This window comes from Arachis stenosperma, chromosome 5 (genome assembly GCF_014773155.1).
Source record: "Arachis stenosperma cultivar V10309 chromosome 5, arast.V10309.gnm1.PFL2, whole genome shotgun sequence".
NCBI lineage: Eukaryota > Viridiplantae > Streptophyta > Magnoliopsida > Fabales > Fabaceae > Arachis > Arachis stenosperma.
Window position 1 is genome coordinate 26,067,723 of NC_080381.1, and position 21,656 is coordinate 26,089,378.

General features: G+C 30.8%; 2 protein-coding genes across 3 annotated transcripts; one reads left to right on the forward strand and one right to left on the reverse strand.

The window, feature by feature from the left end:
* The first annotated feature begins 1,789 nt into the window (after window positions 1–1,789).
* On the forward strand, window positions 1,790–6,856 carry LOC130980106 (cation/H(+) antiporter 17-like). 2 transcript variants are annotated; one of them, XM_057903748.1, is made up of 3 exons: window positions 1,790–1,969; window positions 4,238–5,465; window positions 5,549–6,856. In XM_057903748.1, exons 2-3 carry the CDS (start codon window positions 4,269–4,271, stop codon window positions 6,707–6,709), a joined length of 2,358 nt encoding a protein of 785 aa, XP_057759731.1. In that variant the 5' UTR covers window positions 1,790–1,969; window positions 4,238–4,268; the 3' UTR covers window positions 6,710–6,856. The 2 variants fall into 2 exon arrangements, with proteins under 2 accessions (XP_057759731.1, XP_057759732.1); XM_057903749.1 differs by having other exon boundaries at window positions 1,811–1,969; window positions 4,193–5,465.
* Window positions 6,857–17,993: 11,137 nt separating this feature from the next.
* On the reverse strand, window positions 17,994–19,369 carry LOC130980606 (uncharacterized mitochondrial protein AtMg00810-like). The gene is made up of 2 exons (XM_057904265.1): window positions 19,297–19,369; window positions 17,994–18,934 (listed from the first exon to the last, which is right to left on the reverse strand). Exons 1-2 carry the CDS (start codon window positions 19,367–19,369, stop codon window positions 17,994–17,996), a joined length of 1,014 nt encoding a protein of 337 aa, XP_057760248.1.
* Window positions 19,370–21,656: the final 2,287 nt, after the last annotated feature.

The window sequence follows — 21,656 nt, forward strand, 5'->3', positions numbered from 1 at the left end:
TTATAATTATTAATAACTTAAACTTGAATAAATTTTTCACTTTCTTCAATAGATAATTAGATTATTTAATCCTGTCTATCGTTTAAAATAATAAAATAAACTATTAATTAGGTATACACATAACTAGTGTTTATAATTATTAATAAAATACTTAAAACTAAATTATTTCACATTAAAATTTCAATTCCATTATTTTTTCTTACTAAGGCCCATTGGTTTTGTTGGGGTAATGTAACCTACATAAATTTTTCCGAGCCCATTATAATATCCAAGGGGTTTTTGTCAACTCCCCCAACCCTGAAAAAGTCCAACTTCGAAGGCCAGCAGCCCAAGAACACAACTCCACCCGGTTATTATTTAATAGGCCCGCTCATTCAATAAAAGTTATTATTAATTACACCGGCTACATTAACATTAACTACTTTCATTATCATCAGACATCAGTAAATCCTTTTCCTAATTATGGACAATTGGCACAGCCCCTGTCAACTGCGGGACCCACCATCACTTTTCTTGGCATCATCAACCACGATTTTCAGAACGCCACTCCTTCTCTCTGGATACGCGTTCCAACCACAGGCACCCCAGGTTTCATCAGCAACTGCGGAGGAATATTGAATTCAGTACAGTAGAATTTTCCCTCAAATAATAGTTAAAGGAAACGTCTCATACAAATTACGCAGTTCATATAAACAATTCACATTTTCTCAACAAACATTGTTAACCACAAAAAAAAAAAAAAAAATTTAACCCATTCATACCAACTGTCATGGCTCATTAGTCCATTATCCCAAAAATATTAAATTCCACCTCTCCAAAAAATCATTTTTAACCAATTCACTACCAATTGTCGTTGCTCATTAGTCTATTATTCCAAAAATATTAAATTCCACCTCTCCATTAAGCATGCTACATTAGCAGAGTAATTACCATTTCATCAAACCGATCGAGAATAAAAAGAGCAGAAGTTGTCTGCTTTTTTTTGAAATAGAACAAGTCATAATCGATTCCCCTCCACACGTAGGGCAGTGGGCCAAACACGTAATATCCACGTGTGTGGATGTCTCTCCTAAATATAAAGAATAATATTTTCAGGTAATATTCAAATATCATAATCGAATAAGGGCATGATATTTTAGTGTAAAGTTAATAATTAAAATATAAATAATAATGTTATATATAAATAAAAAAAATCAATTATTGCATAATATATATTTTTTAAATATAAAATATATATTAAAAATTTATGAAATAATATATTTATATATGTAAATATATGATAATTAATTTTATAATTAATTTTTTATATATCATAATTTTTTAAAATATAATATATATATAATTATATTAGATATATATTAAAATTAATTACTGATATAAAATATATTTTAAAATATAAAATATATATTAAAAAATTAAATAATATATATTTATATATAAATATATGATGATTGATTTTATTTATTAATTTTAATATAAAAATAATATTTTTAAAATATATATTATATTAATTAATTTAGTTAAATATATTAAATTATTTAATAATTTTTTTATCATATTTATTTTTAAAACGTTAATTTATGTAATAGTAACTACGACATTTTTATTTGAAAATAATAATTTAAAACGGTTAAATTATTTGATATATTTAATAAAATTATAATTTTTAACTTTATCTTTTTGTTTAATAATATTTTAGATTTGATGCAAATAATAATGAGGGTGTTAATTACCTCACGGGCTGCGGATGCCTGCATGACTATCTATATAGTCCAAGTCAAGTCGGCAAGGCTTCAGCTTCTTCATTATCCTTCAATTCAATTATTTTCAGTTCTCTTAAGCACTGCTCATTATATTATTCTTCACCAATGATCCCAGTCACCCAATCATCCTCTCCTATACCATGCTGATTGTATTGTATACGTCGTCCCAACCCAATTCTTCAGATATCGCTCGACCAAACAACCACGTAAGCTCTTCTGTTATCTCTTCTTTCCCAACATTATCGTCGTTTTCTTTGCACCCAAACATGTTATTTTCTACATTATTGCTTGTTAGGCAGTTCTTCAATTCTAATGAGGTCCATATTCTTCTCAAGTTATTTTTTTTTTAAAATAATGCGAAGTCAGATTTTTTTTTTGTCTCTTTCTGAAGAGCATGTATGTAATGTATGATTTTGAGAATTAAGACTCCGTTTAGAAAAGAGACTGAGATTGAAAAATTGATTGTGAGATATAGATCAAATTAAATTTTTGTATTGTATTTAGTGTAAAATATATTCGATTGTGTTAATGAATTATAATTTAAATGACATAATCTTTTTATACTTATCTAAAAAATTGCGTATTCGAATATTCCTATTTTTGCTAAAAAAAATGTACTAGATTGTATACTATGTTTAAAAAATTAAATAAAGGTATTTTTAAAAAAATATTATTAAAATTTTAATTTTTATTTTAAAATATTTCAATCTTTTGTGTTTTTATTATTTGAACATATTAAAAGAATTAAAATTATATTTCTTAAAATTAAAATTTTAAATTTATCTTTAATCATCAAATACAATATCAAATTTTAATCTCTTATTCTCAATTTCAATCTCATTCTTCAAAAACAAATGCTATTTGAAAAACTGAGAATGAAGCTCGAAAATTAAAAATGAAAATTTATGGCGCTGCAAAATAATTTCTGCGCTGAAAAATAGGTGTAGTTACGTAAAAATTCACATATAATTTTTTTTATATAAAATTAATATTTAAAAATTACAAAAATTTAATAAATGTAATTAAATTAATTTTCATTAACGTCTTAGCTTCAAAATGTAATTAAATCTCATTCCCTCTAGATAAATAATTTTTTTTAGCAAAAATAAAATTATTAGAATAAGTATAAAAAAACAAATATTTTTTAAACGTTATCATTTTTATCTTTTATAAAAAGATATAATCAAAAGTAAAATATAATCTTTTAATACTATATTGAAAGGTCTAAATATAAATTTAAGCAAGATAATCATTTAAAGATAATATTTTAAGGAGCACTAAGGCTTTTATTTTATCTTATTTTAATTTTGTTTTAATATATTTAAATATTTAAGCATATACTGCTTTGAAATGTTGGCATGACATATCAATGCATGCCTTTTACCAAAAGTTTTTGAGTCTGACTTTGAGTTTTCAACACGTACAACCCGCGTCATCAATTTGACGAAGATGTTGATGGCGTTCTGATTTGATAACCGGAGTAATCCAACTAATTACAATTAAAAGACTAACACGTAGTTCTCTTCACATAAGAATTTATAGTTAAAAATCATTACATTGACTTAAATTATTGGCTAATATTTGAATTATAAAATAAAATATAAAAATAACTGCATATAAATTTTTATCAATTATATATGTGTGTAATAAAATTTGTTGACATTTTTCTACTAAAATTAAGAGTTTAAGACCAAATATTTTTTCAAGGATGTTTGTTTACGGAACGATTTGAATGAATTTCAATAAAAATTAATCTAATTTAAAGTATATGATTTATTGTGATTTGAATTATATTAACTTTATTTCATCTTTTACTTAATCCAATTTAATTTAAATTGGATATATTTATTCAATAATAAAAATAATAAATAAAATATATAAATAAATTTTATTTTATATTTACAAAATATTTATTAAATAATAACACATGAATACAATAAAAATGTGTAATAAATTAAATATAAATAAAATATTAGATTTGATAATAAAATAATAATATTATATTAAAATGTGTGATTTAACTTAAATTAGGTCAATTTTGATAAGTTAATCTAAAATTTAATGCAATCTATTAAAAATAAAATTCAATTAAATATAAATCAGTGTATATTTTATTGGTTTTTCGTTTAAATTGAATTAAATTAATAATTTTCTTTAGATCAATTGACCTTTGAACACCTCTTGTTCTTCCAGTCCAACCATATTTGTGTGAACAAATTCTTCTCCCCGCCCAACCATATTTGCGTTTACTTATGGAAATGAAGCTAAGATTGTATTGAAAATTTGGGCGATCAGTTAGACTGTTCAAAGTAATATACGTTGCATTCGTGTTGGTTGCATAGTCTTGGTGGAAAATATTCCGAAATTTCGTGTTCCTTTATTAATTTTTTAAAATAAAATTATACACTTGTATTTATTTATTCCCTCAGCAGTCAGTATAGAAGTCGTCTCAAGTGAACACATATATGGTGCAGGAATTGGAAAGCTAAGCAAGAAATATTAGCAATGGGTTCAAATAGTACAGGATGTCCGGCGGGCATGAAAGCGACGTCGAATGGGGTGTTTCAGGGAGACAATCCGCTTGACTACGCACTCCCTCTTGCAATCTTACAAATCTGCATGGTGGTTCTTCTCACTCGCCTCCTAGCATTCCTTCTCAAGCCACTAAGGCAGCCACGCGTGATTGCAGAAATTGTGGGTGGAATATTGCTTGGTCCATCAGCTCTAGGACGCAGCTCTGCCTTTTTGAACTCTGTGTTCCCATCCAAGAGCTTAACGGTCTTGGACACTTTGGCCAACATTGGCTTACTTTTCTTCATGTTCTTGATAGGACTGGAACTCGACCCCAAGTCCCTCGTTAGCAAAACAGGAAAGAAAGCTCTTGCCATTGCCCTTGCCGGGATCACATTCCCCTTCGTCTTGGGAATCGGGACATCTTTTGCACTTCGAGCAACAATCTCGCAGGGAGTCGATAAAGCACCTTTCTTTGTGTTCATGGGAGTCGCTCTCTCCATCACCGCCTTCCCCGTCCTGGCACGCATCTTGGCTGAGTTGAGGCTGCTTACCACTGAGGTTGGACGGATGGCCATGTCAGCAGCGGCTGTTAATGACGTGGCAGCGTGGATTCTTCTCGCCCTTGCAATTGCGCTCTCTGGCTCTGACTCTTCTCCACTTGTCTCCGTGTGGGTCCTCTTGTCCGGATGCGGCTTTGTAATCTGTTGCGCACTTGTTCTTCCTCCCATCTTTGGATGGATGTCTCGGCGCTGCTCTGAAGGCGAAGCCATCAACGAGTCTTACGTCTGTGCCACGTTGGCAACGGTCTTGGCAGCTGGTTTTGTCACTGACACCATTGGAATCCATGCTCTGTTTGGGGCATTTGTTGTTGGAGTTGTTCTTCCCAAGGAAGGCCCTTTTGCGGCTGCTCTTGTTGAGAAGGTTGAGGATCTTGTCTCTGGTCTCTTCCTTCCGTTGTACTTTGTGTCCAGTGGACTCAAGACAAATGTTGCCACCATTCGTGGCCTCAGGTCCTGGGGGCTCCTTCTTTTGGTCATATTCAATGCTTGCTTCGGTAAGATTGTTGGTACCATTGTCGTCTCCTTCTTTTGTAGGGTACCTTTTCAAGAATCATTGGCTCTCGGCTTTCTCATGAATACTAAGGGCTTGGTGGAGCTCATCGTCCTTAACATCGGTAAAGATAGGAAGGTAAATTAAGTTAACAAGAATGTTTAGTTTAATTGGATTAAGTTTTGCACATGATCTCATTACTCTTTTTAATTAATTTGTAGGTATTAAATGACCAAACATTTGCAATTATGGTGCTGATGGCTATCTTCACAACATTCATCACCACGCCTTTGGTAATGGCAGTTTATAAACCGGCCAAGAGAATGGCAAAAGCGGACTACAAATACAGAACAGTTAAGAGGAAAAACCCGGACACTCAACTGCGACTCATGGTGTGTTTCCACAGCACAAGGAACATCCCTTCAATGCTAAATCTGATCGAAGCCTCGCGCGGCACTGAAAAAAGGGAAGGCCTTTGCATATACGCATTGCATCTCATGGAGCTCACTGAGAGGCCTTCTGCTATATTGATGGTCCACAAAACCAGAAAGAATGGCCTACCCTTTTGGAACAAAGGCCGCCATTCTAATGCGAATCAAATAGTGATTGAGTTTGAGGCTTTGGAGCAGCTAAGCAGAGTGTCGATTCGCCCCATGACTTCAATCTCATCCATCCCCAACATTCACGATGACGTATGCGCTTGTGCTGAGAGCAAGAGGGTTGCAATGGTAATTCTTCCATTTCACAAGCACCAAAGGGTTGATGGAACGTGGGAAACAACAAGGAGTGAATTCAGGTGGGTGAATAAGAAAGTTCTCGAGCATCCACCCTGCTCTGTGGGGATCTTGGTGGACCGGGGGCTTGGTGGGACCACCCACGTGACAGCAAGTAATGTTTCATCTTCAATTACCATGCTCTTCTTTGGAGGCAACGACGATCAAGAGGCTCTTGCTTATGCTTTGAGAATGGCAGAGCATCCTGGTATCAACCTCACCATAGTGCACTTGATAGTAAGGTCCGAGGATGTTGGAGACATTGTCAGTGTCGTAGATATAAACGACAACGCATCATCATCAACGGATGAGATGCTGCTTTCTGAGGTCAAAGCAAAAAAGAGCTCATCATCCATAAAGTTTGAAGAGAGAGTTGTGAAAAGCCTCGGTGAGATCATTGAGGTGGTTGGAGAGTACAGCAGAGGATGCAATTTGTTTGTAGTTGGTAGGGTGCCCAAAGGACACGTGGCGGTGACTTTGAACAATGTCAAATGCGAGTGTCCAGAATTGGGGCCACTATGCAACTTGTTAACCTCTCCGGAACTGGTCTCAACTTCAGCCTCGGTTTTGGTCGTGCAACACTATCATGCTCTATGCTCTAATGGATAAAAAATTTTCTTCTCTTTCATTTTAGACTTAACTAATCCTGTAAGTGTGGATCATCATCTCATAATTAGTAATATTAAACCTGATGATTGGGACTCCAAGCAAGGAATCAACTTTTATATATATATATTGGCTGTCTCTTTCCGTTTCCTTTTACTAGTGTTTAAATCTAATATCTTAGTTAAAAATGATTCAAGAGAGTGGATATTTTTATTCTAAAATTGATAATGTCATCTCAAATTGATCATGTTTTATTAAGAAAAGAACTCAATAACCAGCCGAATTTTTTATTTTTTGTCATCAATTTAATTTTTTTAATTTATCAATTTAATATCATATTTTTAGTTTATATTTAAAAAAATAATAAATTCTACTAATTCATCTTTTATTATATGTACTTTGTATTAAGATTAAAATCTCCCAGATAGAAATGTTATGAACTTGAGAGCATCAAGATCCATTATTCTTTTAACCCAAAAAAGAAAAAAATTTTAAAACACAACTGAAAAAAGCTTAATGTTGTTAATTATAGGCTTGACGTCAACAGATTCTATCGAATATTCACCAACTAAAACGCATCACTCTTCCTAGCATCTAACCAACATAAAATTAAAATACAAAATTTTCAACAAAAAATAAAAGAGCAAATTAAATGACAAAGTTGACTTGAGAAGAATTGCTAACAAAATTTTTATATATTACTTTTGTATTTATAACTTCATTACTTTTCAATTATTTCTTTAATTTAGGTTTGTATTTAAAATTAGTCATCTAATTAATATAGAATTAATTTTTTTATAAAATTAAAATAATTATACACGTGTAGATAAAAAAATAGTTTACTAAGTTAATTATCTATATAAAATATATATTACAAGTATGCTAAACAAATTTTTAACACAGAATTTTTTTTTATCAAAATGCGTAAACATCATATATAAATATATATTCTTGTTGCTCTTCTTTCTGTTTGTGGGTGTTGATGAGCATGAGCTACGTACCATTTTAGTTAGTGATTATTAATTTATTATATCTTACACGATATACATTGTTATTGGTAAGTGGTAACCTATAGGTTTTGGGTCGGTTAAAGTAAAAAGAAGATGGACTATTATTTATCTCTCTATCAATAGTGTATATTATAGATGAGACGATAATAGTACATAATTCTCATGTTTATTTGTTCGGTCGAAAATACTATAAAGATTGAAGAAGTGGGATAACACTTTAACTAAGAGGATGATGACTAATTAATGAAAAAAATAATGTGGTGCGCTTTAAAAAGATTATTGACAAAGATCTTTTCATGTGAAGAAATAATTGAAAATTATCAAATAATTCATCATATCTAACTATTACTTAACATACATAACACATTTTATATCTTAACTATTATTGTATATAAATTTATTATCTTAATTTAAAAATATTAATTCATCACTTTGTTATTTAATCGACTCCCTCAATTTAGAAGAACGTGATCGTGGTAAGAAAATGTGAGTAACGAACTTATTTTGATTGAATTGGAATTTATAATTGCAAGGATAGAGAATTGTATTGGACATACGGAAAAGAAATGATAGATTTGAAGTGCTCACGACGCACAATTCCATGTTCCATCCAACCAAACCACCTTCAGTGGTTCACAAAGTTTGACCAGTTTGATTAATAACCTGAACCATTCCTTTAACTTTCGAGAACTTGGAAAATTTGCCATTGATAGTTTGATACTGTGAACAAAAGCTAATTTCTACTACTCAACGGCCAACGCAACTATCAACACATTGACTTTTTTTTGTTTTCAATTATATACATAACTGCTTATACTTTTTATACTTGACAGTTAATAGTTGGGTTAAGTACTTTTTCGTTTCTAATATTTTTGGTTAAAATTAAAATCGTCTTTCGATTTTTTTTTAAATTATCCTCAATATTATTGAACGTTTTAAAATGATCTTTTTGAACATAATAAAAAAAACAAATACTTTTTTTCTATTATCACTACTCAATCCACCCAGCTATTACCCTATTCCTTTTCACTGCACTTAAAATAGAAAAATCAAAGCGAAGAAAAGAAACAAAAGAGAGAGAAAAAAGAAAAGAAAAAAAAGAAGAAGAAGGTGATAGCAGGGAAGAGGATAACTGCTGCCGTTGTGTTGTGGCTGTAGAGAAAGACAAAACGAAGAGATGAGAGAGAGAACGAGAGAAGAGAGAAATAGAGAAAGAGAAGAAGGAAAAAGAAAGCAAGAACACGGAGGTGACGACGGGAAAAAGGGCGGCCGCCACCATTATGTCGTGACTGAGGTGGGAGCTTTTATGTCGGCATCGAGCTTTATCACCGTCGTCGAGCTTCTGGTGGTGAGGGGATATGTTCTTCCCTCTCTCTCGATCTGTTCCTATCCTTAGCCACAGCTGCAACAGTGCCAGCAGCAATAGCTGCTCTTCCCCTTCCTCTTTTCCTCAACCGTGACGGCAACGGATGGCAGCAACACCAACTCTCTTTCAAGTATTTTGTTCCTATTTTTCGTTCTTCTTTTTTTTTTTAATTTTAAAAAAACATAAATATAATTTCTTTTTTTATTTTTTTAATTTCTGTTGTTGATTTTGGATATGAAATTGCAATTGATAATTGCTGAATTATTGTTTAATTTAAAATTTTTGTTGATTTATTTTGTGGTTGTTGCTGTTGTTGAATTATTGCACAAAAAAAAGTGTTCAAGTGAAAAGAAAAAGTTTAAGGGTAGTGGGTGGGTGGTAGTAATTTAGGATGATGAACTGGTACATAATATAGAGAAAGAAGGTGTGATGGGTATGGTCGTCGCAATGGTGATGGCGATAAAGAAAAGGAGAAAGAGATGCATAGCAATGGTGATGATGCTGAGGATAGTAGTGAGGGTGGGAAGTGTTTTTCCATTTTAGTTTAAGGGAAAAATTACCCGAAAATATTGTTTATGAAAAAAAATGATGATTTTATAACATTTTGTAACGTTGAAGATAATTTTAATAAAAAAAAAGGTTGGAGACGATTTTAATTTTAACCCATGACGTTAGGGACGAAAAAAGTATTTAACTCTTTATAGTTCATCATTGATCAATGATTGTACACCAAAAATTGATCCTTTATTTTTGGATTATATGAATATTATGAGAGTAAACATTTAAATTAATTTTTAAAAAATTTAAAATTAAACATTTTATTTCTTAGCATTTTATTTTTTAAAATCTTCGAGAATTACTTCTTGTTAAACAAATTTGTCATTCTATCGCTACGAAGAATACTAATATGTTTTATTGTTAGAAAAGCAAAAGAGAGTAATAGAAAAAATATTTGTATGTATTCAAGTTATATGGATTGAAATAATATATTATAGAAGGGTATTTATAGGTGTTAAGAGAATCGAAATAAAAGACGTAATATTCTATAATAAATATTCAGATATGATAAATAATTCTAATAAATGCTAATTGATCCTAAGATAGTCACTTGAGTTTAAAACTTATTTAAAACAATGAAATGAAAAAAAAATACTGCATAAATTTATGGAACGGGTACAAATGAAAATGCCATAAGGAAGCGCAAACAGAACTGCTGTAAGGAAGCACAAATAAAACTGCCACAAAGAAGCGCAGACAAAGTTGTCGAAAAGATGGTGAACTACCAAAAACTGTCAAAATTAAAGGTGGCAAACTGCGAAGAGATGGTAAAATGTCAAAGGATGGCAAATTGTTGGAAGGTGACGAAAAAAATGTCTGATTTCTCCAAGAGAATATGTAAGCAGTAGATGAAAATGGTATTTGATGTTTAAAATTCTTGATTTTCTTAATCCCAAGACCATCCATGTTAAATCATTAAGAAAGAGATATTTGAGAGCACGTAAGCGTACCTGAATTCGTAAATATGATTAAAAGTATTTGGTTCTTTGATCTTCCTCAACCAAAGCCTTCTGCATTCCTATAGGACTAAATTGCAACTCCTCTAATGAAAAGAGCTATGGTGGCAACTTTTGATGTGGTGGGACCAAATTTCTAAAGTCACTATTTATATTTGAGTGTAACACCCATTAGATTCTAAAACCCAAATAAAATAGTATCTCTGATTTTATTCTCATTTAGTTCCAAAACAAAAGTAATAATGACTTATTTGGTTTATCATTTATGACAATAAATAAGATCACCATTATATAAGTCATTTAATGAGAAATAACTTAATTTGTAATTATAATTAATATATATGGTCCATGAATAGATTAGAAAATAATAATTTCTAACATTTGAGTAATCTATAATAACTAAAAAAAAAGAACTGAGAAAGATATGCAAACAAAAAAAATTGTGGGCCACACTTTTTTTTCCCTAACCCTAATCACACACAAACACTCTCTCTTAACCTTCAGTCCCTCACTAGCCGTCACTTATAACCAAAGAAAAAATGGAACAATAAGATAGGGAGGAATGGAGAGAAGAGGAAAGAAAGGAAGGAAAAGGAGATCGAGGAAGATGGCGCCGGTGAAGGAAAAACCGCTGAGCCACCGTAGTTGAGAAGAGGAGACAACGAGAGACAGAGAGGGAGGGTTTGAGCTCGATGGTGAAGAAGGGAGGTACCATTGTGTCATCGGAGCACGCCGTTGCTGGCGCTCCGTTGTCAGAGTCACCGCCAGAAGCCCTAGCCCTTGCCATCCCCTAATCTGATTGCTGCAGCTGCTGGGAAGGGTGGTGGTTGCTACACTTTTGTTGTCATTGTCGTGTGTTATTGCTGCTGTTGCTGCTTATTTTGGGTCGTTGTATTTTGTTCTACCTTGGTTCCCTACCTTAATTGGGGCTATTCTCCCATGTTGAAACTACCACATGAGTTCAACCCTTCACAATCAGTTAGATTCCAACTTCTAATCTCTATATTGATGGCATTCCGGTGTTGATCTTTGGTCCTTTCAGACCAATTTGTGAGTAGACTTTATATTTATAATTGTTTGACTTTGCATCTATAATTATTTTGGTATATGGTGCTTTGAACTTATAATTACACCTACAAAGATTATTATCAAAAGATTTTAAATTAGATTGAATAATCAATTTATTAGAACTAAATATTTATCCTTGTTAAACTCATTTTAATATGCACATGAGGCTATATGTTTTTATGAGACTATATACATTTGATGAAGCTTTATATTATTTTAGAATATTTGATTTTACTCGAATATGTATTTTTGAAGCATTGAAGTATTTGTTAGTACTCATTTATTTTGAAATCGTGAAATATGTTTGAAATGTTTTAAAATTGAGAAAATATGATTGGAAAAGATTTCTGATGAGAAAGTAGTACCTTATTTGATTTGATTCGATACTTATATATTTGAAAGATCAATTATTTTTTATATTTGAAATTATACGTTTTGAATTGGTTTGGGAGGCTCGTATTAGAAAATCGTAGTTAATGGCGGTTAAGACGTTAACTTAGATGCATCTAACTCAGACCCCAACTAGCAGGGGTGTTGCTAGCCTAACGTGTTGCCTACGCGTTAGATTTGTTATTCTGTTAGGACACCAAAGAGGAGAGGGTTACCCACAAAGATGAAGTCGCGTAAATGTGGACTTTTGATTTGATTTCTGTATGACAACTCCCTTATTGATTCAATTATTATGGTCTCATGTGAATTATAGATGTACTGTCTAGTCACTGAGTTGCAAAACTCACTCCGTTTTTCTAAAAATATTTTTCACGAATAAATACTTAAATATGTGAGCTTTTCTATTCAAGAGTAATGATCTGCAATGGGTACCTATTCCTTGTTGAGTTCTTAAATACTATTTGCTCCATATGTCACAGGCAGGATCCATCCATGTCTATTTATTTTATCTTTTGTTGAAAATATGTAATTATTCATTCTAGAACTTGTAAATTAAAAAAAAAATTTGTAACCTTATTTATCTCATATTCAAATTTGTTTGGCTTGTTAGGACCTATTTTCTTGAGCGCTAATCATGGCTCATTTTGGGTTGTGACATCATCAAACTCAAAAAGACACAAGACAGAGATGATAGGCTGATCGGTGAAGTGAAAAAGTATCAAAGTAGTGGCAAAAGACAAGGAAAATAGCACAGAGAAAAAATGTGAAATATACGGTGATTTCACTAGAAGAAAAATAACATATCCTGTTCAAGGAGGATACCATGACTCTAATACTATGTTAGAAAAGTAAGAGAGAGTAGTAGTGAAAATATTTGTGTGTATTCAAGTTGTATGGAATGATACAATATAAAAGAATATTTATAGGTGCTAAAAAAATTGAAATAATAAAATCATAATATCTTATAATAAATATTTAGATATTTTAAATAATTCTAATAAATGCTAATTGATTCTAATATATTCTAAAATTTATAATGATAATTTTTTTATCTAACTATCTTATAATACAATTCGTTTGAGACTTATACATATTAAAAATTCAATTAAAAGAGACAAAAGGAATAATCTATCTTATGAGAGTGATTTTTAAATATTTTTAGAGAATTAAAACTTATTGAAAACTAAAGTATTTGATCATAATTTATTGTAAACTAATTTGAGTGTTTAATCTTGAAAATTAAAGTATTTGACCAGTAATTATATCAAACAAACTATCAGCAGAAGAGATCTATTGCTTTGTGGTCAAATTCACAACACCGTTGCCGTTAGATGAAGGGATGATACGGCCTCTCCAACAACGGTTTTATCAATTGAGACCCGACAACCGCTTCCGCAACTAGAACTCTCTAGACCGCATTATCTATACCTCTAGAAAGTAATCCCTAAAAAGGAGAGAGAGAGAGTCATTTGGATAATTTAGGTAGTTATTTAAAAAAAAATTAAAGAATTAGGTATTTCAAATCATCTAATAGTTTTTCACTATAAATTTCATAGACAACTGTAGACGAGTTTCCATGAGTAAGTTATTACTATTTGAAAAGAGCACATTCTAAATTTGAGATTTTCGTACTATATTTTTTTCTTAATTAAAATAAAAAAATTATTTCCTAAAAAACAAAGAAAATGACATTATGTGCCAGCATTTTTTTTTGTCTTGGATGTAGTTTGATGAGCGAAAATTGAAGTTTACGAATACCGACAAGTACACCGGATCACTCAAGTAATACCACAGTGAGTAGATATCGTTCCCACGAGTATTAAAGGATGGAGCAAGAAAATATCAGATTAAATACCTAATTAGATTAAAAGTACCTGGATTGAAGAGGGCAAGATTGAGTCTTGCTGAGAACTTTAGAACATGAATGTTTGAATACTTACGAACAGAGAGATTGAATGTTGATTTGAGAGAAGACAACAATAGTGAGAGTCAAGGGTTTCAGAGATGCTTATGCTCTTAGAAAAATCATACCTTGTTTACTTATTTTGAAGTATGCAAAGATCTTTCATGATAAATCTTTAGTAACTGATTTTCAATTCAGTGGTTCCTCAGTTTCTCCTTAATTAAATAGTTGTTAGTTAATTAATTAAAGAGGTTAAGCAAAAAAAAAAACTGATTTAGATTCAAATAAGATTGAAAAGTAGTCCTTAGGTTGAATTATATGTCACGTATTTAAGCTAGTCATATCTAATTATATGTTACTTATTCACAATTAGAATGATTAAAAATCATGTATATGTAGCACACTAGTTGAACCACTATTCCTAACCGAATTCAAAGAGTCATGTAAAAGAGTTTTCAACTATGATGCACAGACATGGACATTGGCACAGGATACATTGACACATGAATTTTAAAATCTTATAAGATATGGGGATACACATATATGTAAAATATAAAGTATTTTTTAGAAAATAGTAATGATATTTTGATATTTCATTGATATTAAAGCATAAATTAATTTTTTAATATCTTATTTTAATTATATAAAGTATTTAAAATATTTTTATTTTAATAAATAATAATATATACTATTTCTAAATTTATTTCAACAATACATGTTAATAATAAAGTTGGATACGCTAACACATGATGGTATTTAGGTGTGTCCAAATGTGTTTGGAGAAGAATTTTTTTATTATTTTATTAAGACACGGTTGAACACGACAGATACACGTGTCGGACGAGTATCGTGTCCGAACTGTGTTCGATATGCAGACACGAAAACTCAGCGAAGTGTCTGTGCTTCATAAGTTTTCAAACTTTAATTCAAATACAAATTTTCCAATTATAATAAAAGAATTCAAAAGGGATTAGCATACCTTCCAATGTTACTAATTCGAATGAAAAACGAATAACTCAATCATGAAATAGTCATTGCAAGACTTCAAAATAAAATAAACGTATTAATAACCCATAAAAAACATAAACAGAGCTCCTAACCCTTTGACAGAGGATTTTTTACCCATGGAATAAAAGGAAAACAAGAAGATCTATATGTGAACAAGGTTAACTTATTTATATCATAATTCTAGAATTCAAATTCAAACTATCATAATCTCATCTTTCAGAGAGAAAGATAAGATAACTAATTATTGACTTCAATTTCAAATTCAAAACAATAATTCAAAACAAATCCTAATGAACTAAATCCTTTATGTTTCTAGAAAGAATTAATAACTAATCTTCTAGAGTATTTAATATTTTAGATGTGATTAAGGCTTCTAATGATGTGGATTATTTAGCTTGGGCCTTAATTGTTGCTTCTTGAGAATTGTAATTATATTTAAGCCGGGCTTGTATTAGAGAAAATTGGAAAAAAACTCAAAATTCACCTTCCAGGAGAGGACACACGCCAGGCGTGTGATTTGGTTTGCAAGAGGACACTCGGCGGAGTAAGGGAGAAAAGAGGGTCCATCAGGCGCAGGGACAGGCCGTAGGGCATACGTCACATCCGTTGGGCGTGGGAGTTGTTTGCTGGGCGTGGGTGCCATCCGCTGAGCGTGGGTCCTTGTGTGTTTTGACTCCATTTCTTCTCTTCCTTAGGGCATGGTTCTCTTCCTTAGGCCACGCTTTTTCTGTATTTGTGTTTTCTTTGTGAACAAATTTTAATTCTTGCTTGTTTTTCAGTAAAATTTTTTTGAAAACACAAAAACACTATCCTAACTCCAAACATTTGATTATTTATTAGTTCTATTAGAAAATATTAAAAAATTTGATTAAAATCTAAGAAAATGAAATAGAAAATAACCCTAAAAATCGCTTAAGATAACGTGTCATCATAGTTCGCCTAGGGAGTAAGTGATGTATCCTAGTTCGCTGAAGAGCTAGGCAATCTGGCTAGATGGGAATGTAGTTAGCCTACAGTTTAGGCCATCTGGCTTGATGGTAATGCAGTTTGCCTATAGTCTAGGCGATTTGGCTGAATAATATATATATATATATATATATATATATATATATATATATATATATATATATATATATATCGATCTCGGATGAGATCTTCTGTGCTGGTCGGAGATGACGCGTCCGACTTGTGGGTGGTGGCCGGAGCGGTCACGTCCTGACTTGTTGGACTGGCAATGCTGCTAATCCTTTGTCATCGGAGGGTGGTGGTACCTGCAAGGGACTTCGATGCTTAAGTTAGCAAGGATATTAAACAGGTTTTTAGTAGAATCAGAGTATGAGTTATACCTGGGTGTTCCAGTGTATTTATAATGGCGTAGAGTGACCTTCTTAGATAAGATAAGTTAGTTATCTTATCTTATCTTTATCTTATCTTCAAGTGAGGTCATCTTATCTTCAAGGGAACCACCCTTCTCTCTGTAGGCTTGGGCTGCCTTAGGATTTGGGGCGTGGTCCTCTATTTGGGCCCTTTTTGGGCTTTCCTGGTAATTTGGCCAAGCTCTTTGAGAAGAGGTCAGATTGTCCTGACCTAAAGAGGTCGGTCGACTTGTCAGTAGAACATCTCGGGTCGGACAGCTCGACCCAGGGTATGAACACTACTAGTTCTTTTATAAAAAGTTTTGGGGCCTATGACTCCGCATTGCCCAAGCTAAGCTCCGCCCTTGTACACATTAGTGTATTAAAATTAAACTCATTAAAAAAATATATAATTTTTCCTTTATTGAATATTAGGGATGAAAGTGAGTCGAGTTGAGTCGAGTTAGACCGAACTCAAGCTAGACCAAGTTTAAGTTCGGCTCACGAAAATTAAGCTTGACTCACGACTTGACTCATTAATAATCAAGCCTATTTTGTTAGTTCAAGCTCGACTCAATGAAAGCTCACGAGCTGGCTCAAATAATAGGAACATAATCTATAATTCCATATCAATAAATTATAACTTATATATATTAAAAAATATTTAAAAAATTAATATATTGTCTATCTATCAATTACAAATTTTTTATTTATGTCCTACATTAAAATTATATATAAAAAATTACATAAAATTTTAAACGATTAAGAATATTAATATATATATATATATATAATTATATATTACTATTATATATATATATATATATATATATATATATTTATTAAGTTATTAATACTCATATCCTATACGTATTTAATTTATATTATTAATATTTTATATATAATCAAACCAGTTTATGGACTAATCAGCTGAACTTATTCAAGTTTAAGCTCAACTCACCAGCTCATAAATTTAACTTATCGAGCTATTAATAACTCAAGATCGAATTGCCCTGACTCACTTCCACCGTATTAAATATACAACATGCTCTTTTAATTTATCCTTTAATTAAATTAATTGTACGTGCCTGTTGGTGGCTTGGTGCAGTTGTCATCACAAGCCCAACTGAAATTGATTTCGGGTTCTTCAAAAACATAAGCGGTGACCCTTACACACTACACACAAACATCTTCACCCAAGGCAAAGGTGAGTAGGTGACAAAGAGCAACAACAGTTCTACCTTTGGTTCGAACCCACCAAGAACTTCTACACTTATTCTGTCATTTGGAAGCCCCTGAAGGTACCAGATCTTAGAGGGTGAAGATTGAAGAAGAAAGGAGATTGAAGATTGAGAAAGAGAATAGAGAAAAATGAACTTTATTGATTACTCAGCAGAATGAATGAAAAATCAGTCCAGTACAATAATATGCGTCTACTTATAGAGAGTGACGGAAGCTTCTGGAAAATTGCCTAAGGGTGTGAAAAGGTGTGACTTGTGTTAAAAGTGTGACTTGTGCCAAAGGTGTGACTTGTACCAAAGGTGTGACTTGTGCTCACTCATAACAGAACTACCTATAACACTCTCATCATAACACCTATCATCATCTCTACTTGTCTTTGATCTATTTTGTTGACAGCTATACACGTATCATCATCTCCAGCAAACTTCATTCTACTCTGTTGAGGATGAACAATTCTGACTTCCAGCAATAAGTTGCTGATCATGAACACTGAGCTTGGCACGAAAATGGAGAAAGCTCTCTGAGGGTATTGCCTTTGTAAGAATGTCAGCTAGCTGCACTGATCCTGGAATATGGCTGACTTGAATCTCTTTATTGTTGACATGATCCCTAACAAAGTGCAGATCAATCTCGAAGTGCTTGGACTTGGAGTGGAGGATAGGATTGGCAGCAAGCAAAACTGCGCTAAGATTGTCACAATACAACATTGGTGCTTCGGGTGATGGATACAGCAATTCACTCATCATGGTTTTTACCCAAATTAACTCTGCTACTGCATCTGCCATACTTCGATATTCAGCCTCAGTACTTGATCTAGCTACTGCCGACTGCTTCTTTGATGCCCAAGAGATCAAATTTGAGCCAAGAAAGACACAATAACCACTGGTGGACTTCCTATCATCTGGATCCCCAGCCCAGTCTGAGTCACTATAAGCAGTTACGCCCATAGAGGAATCCTGTTTTATATGTAAGCCGTAGCTAGCTGTGCCACTCAAGTATCTTAGTACCCGTTTAACCATTCTCCAATGACAGTCCAAAGGAGCTTGAACAAATTGAGACAGCTTGTTAACACTGTAGCAGATTTCAGGCCTTGTTATTGTGAGATACTGCAGGCTGCCAATGATCGATCTGTATAGCTTTGGATCATAGAAGCTAGACCCACCAAGAGCTGAGATCTTCACAGTGGATGGCAGAGGTGTGTGGCAGGAGGCACAGCCAACCATACCAGCTTTCTTTGATACTTCCCCAACATATTTCTGCTGAGTGAGCACTAGACCACCATCACAAGTTCTGGTTACTTGAATTCCAAGGAAGTAGTGTAGGTCTCCCATATCTTTGAGAGCAAACTTTTTGTTCAGCTTAGCTATCACATCTGTTACAAGCGCAGAAGATTCACCAGTCACAATGATATATAAGTTCTTCAATAATATAAGTTTTACTTATTTTAATTTTGTAACAACATTGAATAATCTATACTAATATATAAAGTTAATATTTTGAATTTGGTATTTAATTTTTGTAGACACCATTTATTTTTAAATAATTTATTTTACAAATTAAATTTATAGACTAAATAATAATAATATATTTTTTGTTTTTTAATTAAAAAAATTAACCCACAAAAGAGTTAAATAATTACAGCAATTTTAATAAAATCAAATAACTGTTCTACTTATAAACATCCATCACTGTTGTGATCTTTTTTTCTACGTCTATCTTTTGGTTCTAACGTACATTTATTATTCAATAAATCAATAATCACGTTGTTATCGAAGAACAAATGCAACATCATCTCACAAGAAGGCATGCAAATTATGACGAAATGATTTGACAAGGGAGTTGATACAACTCCAACTCCAAATGGAACTTGTTCAAATAATAGACATTATGATAATATAAGTGGTTGATATTTTATATTCTCGGTTTATTTTATTTTTAAGTACTAATTTTTAATTTTTAAAAGAAAATTCAAAAGACAAGTAATATTTATCATAATCCATTTTTACATCTAAAGTTTGTGTTTTTTATAACTGTAGATCGAGTTGCTCGATATCTCAAAAAGTATCTTATATAGACCAGCTTCAAACAATATATAAAGGCAATATTACAATTTGATGTCAAACTTTTAAAGAAATCATCTGCCTTCAAACAATTCATTTTACAAAATAAATTTAATGGATAAAATAATAACAATAATTTTTTTAAATATTTTATCTTCATCATATAATATATAATATTTATTCAAAGAACTTTTCGTAATGAATAAATTTAAAGATATGTTAGTGCACGCTACTATATATATTATATAAAATACCTAATAATAAATAAATTATAAATTTCATAATAAATAATTAAAATAAATATTTAAAAAATAAAAAATTTTAAAATAGACAATACATTCATAATACTAATAATAATAATTGTAATATAGTTAATTGTTTTATATTTTATATTTTCTAATTAAAAATAACATCATAATATAAAGTTTTTCTAATATTATAAAAAATTTATGACGTAATAATTGATAATAAATAAAAAAATATTTTTTTATGCAGTTATACAAATTTTATTTAATTTATTTAAAAATAAAAAAATTATGTTTATCATTTTAATTTATATGTAAAAAAATCATTTATTTATTTACCAATAAATAGATTCTATATTTATTAAAATCTATCAATATTTTTTTTGTTATATCATTTGATACGTATTATTAAAATCTATATTTATTAAAATTGATTAATACTTTTATTTACATATTAATACATATTAATCTAGAATGACTTTAAAAAATGCAGCACATGAGAATAGTTGGTATAAACGAAGTAAGAGTAGTTGTTGAAAATAATGGGAATGGCAAGAATGAATGAAAAAATAATAAAATATTAAACAATAGTTTATAATAGAGTTTAGATGCGTGGAAAGCAAGTAATAGATACCATGAGACATATATAAAAGGTTTAGACATAAGAATTGTATGAAACTATGAGCATGTAGGTATATTGGGTGACATAAAATAGACATAAAAATTGTATGAAACTATGAGCATGTAGGTATATTTGGTGACATAAAATCATCGTGCCAACAAATACAATATGAAGCCAAAGAAAGTATTCACCAAGCGAAGAAGTTTTAGAATGTAGGATCCATGATAATAGATACTATTGATATTGTGCCTCATGTAATATATTATTGGTATCAATAGGTCCTATATATTATTTTGGAGTGATATTATTAAGTTGTATAATTATATTTGGTATTTTGTTGATAATGGATGTTACCTGTTTTTTATGATACTGCTAAAGAGAATAATTTAATAAATTATAAGATATTTATTTTTGTTTCTTTTCATGATTCAAATTGTATGAACAATCTAAAAAACAGTTAGGCGCATGCAGTAGTTGATTAAAAAAGATTTGACAATAAAAATATGAATAGATTATCCTTGTGAAAGTATAAGAAGGGCTCAAAAATGTGACACATATATGCTATTATGTATTTTTTTTTTCACATTTCAATTTCTTCTATCTTATTTTAATCTTACTAACATAATCCGAAACTAATTTTGTAGATACTTATTTCACTAACAATACAAAAAATTTCACGCATAACTTTTTGCAAAAAATTATTAGTTTTGTCTTCTATAATATCATTTGTCTGGCATATGATACTGGTTATTTGATTGGCATATAAATGACGCAGTCTACACTTATCAATAATTTGTTAACACATTAATAGATTAATTTTCTAAATTATTAATTATGTTGGGTATTGTATGTGACATCTAAATACATGAAAATTTGTTTATACTTAAATTAAATAAACTAGTGACTCAACAGGCACTGTCAGGCCAGCTATTTTTCTATTGAGTTAAAAAATATTTTTATATTTTTATTTTTAAAATTATAAATTTAATATCAATAATTAAAAAATAAATTATAAAAAATAAAATATTTTAAATTATTTAATATATGTAGAAAGTATAAAATAAATAAATTTAAATTAAAAAATTATGTTGTTATTATGTATAATAAAATCAAGATAAAAATTTACTAATATTATTTATAAATTAGTTATTTATATATTAAATTTAC

Coding starts and splice junctions, on each gene's coding strand:
- LOC130980106 (XM_057903748.1), top strand. CDS start 4,269: ATGGGTTCAAATAGTACAGGATGTCCGGCGGGCATGAAAGCGACGTCG. Junction 5,466..5,548: donor ACATCGGTAAAGATAGGAAG/GTAAATTAAGTT, acceptor ATTAATTTGTAG/GTATTAAATGACCAAACATT.
- LOC130980606 (XM_057904265.1), bottom strand. CDS start 19,369: ATGCCTTCTTGTGAGATGATGTTGCATTTGTTCTTCGATAACAACGTG. Junction 18,935..19,296: donor TGATTTATTGAATAATAAAT/GTACGTTAGAAC, acceptor CGCTTGTAACAG/ATGTGATAGCTAAGCTGAAC.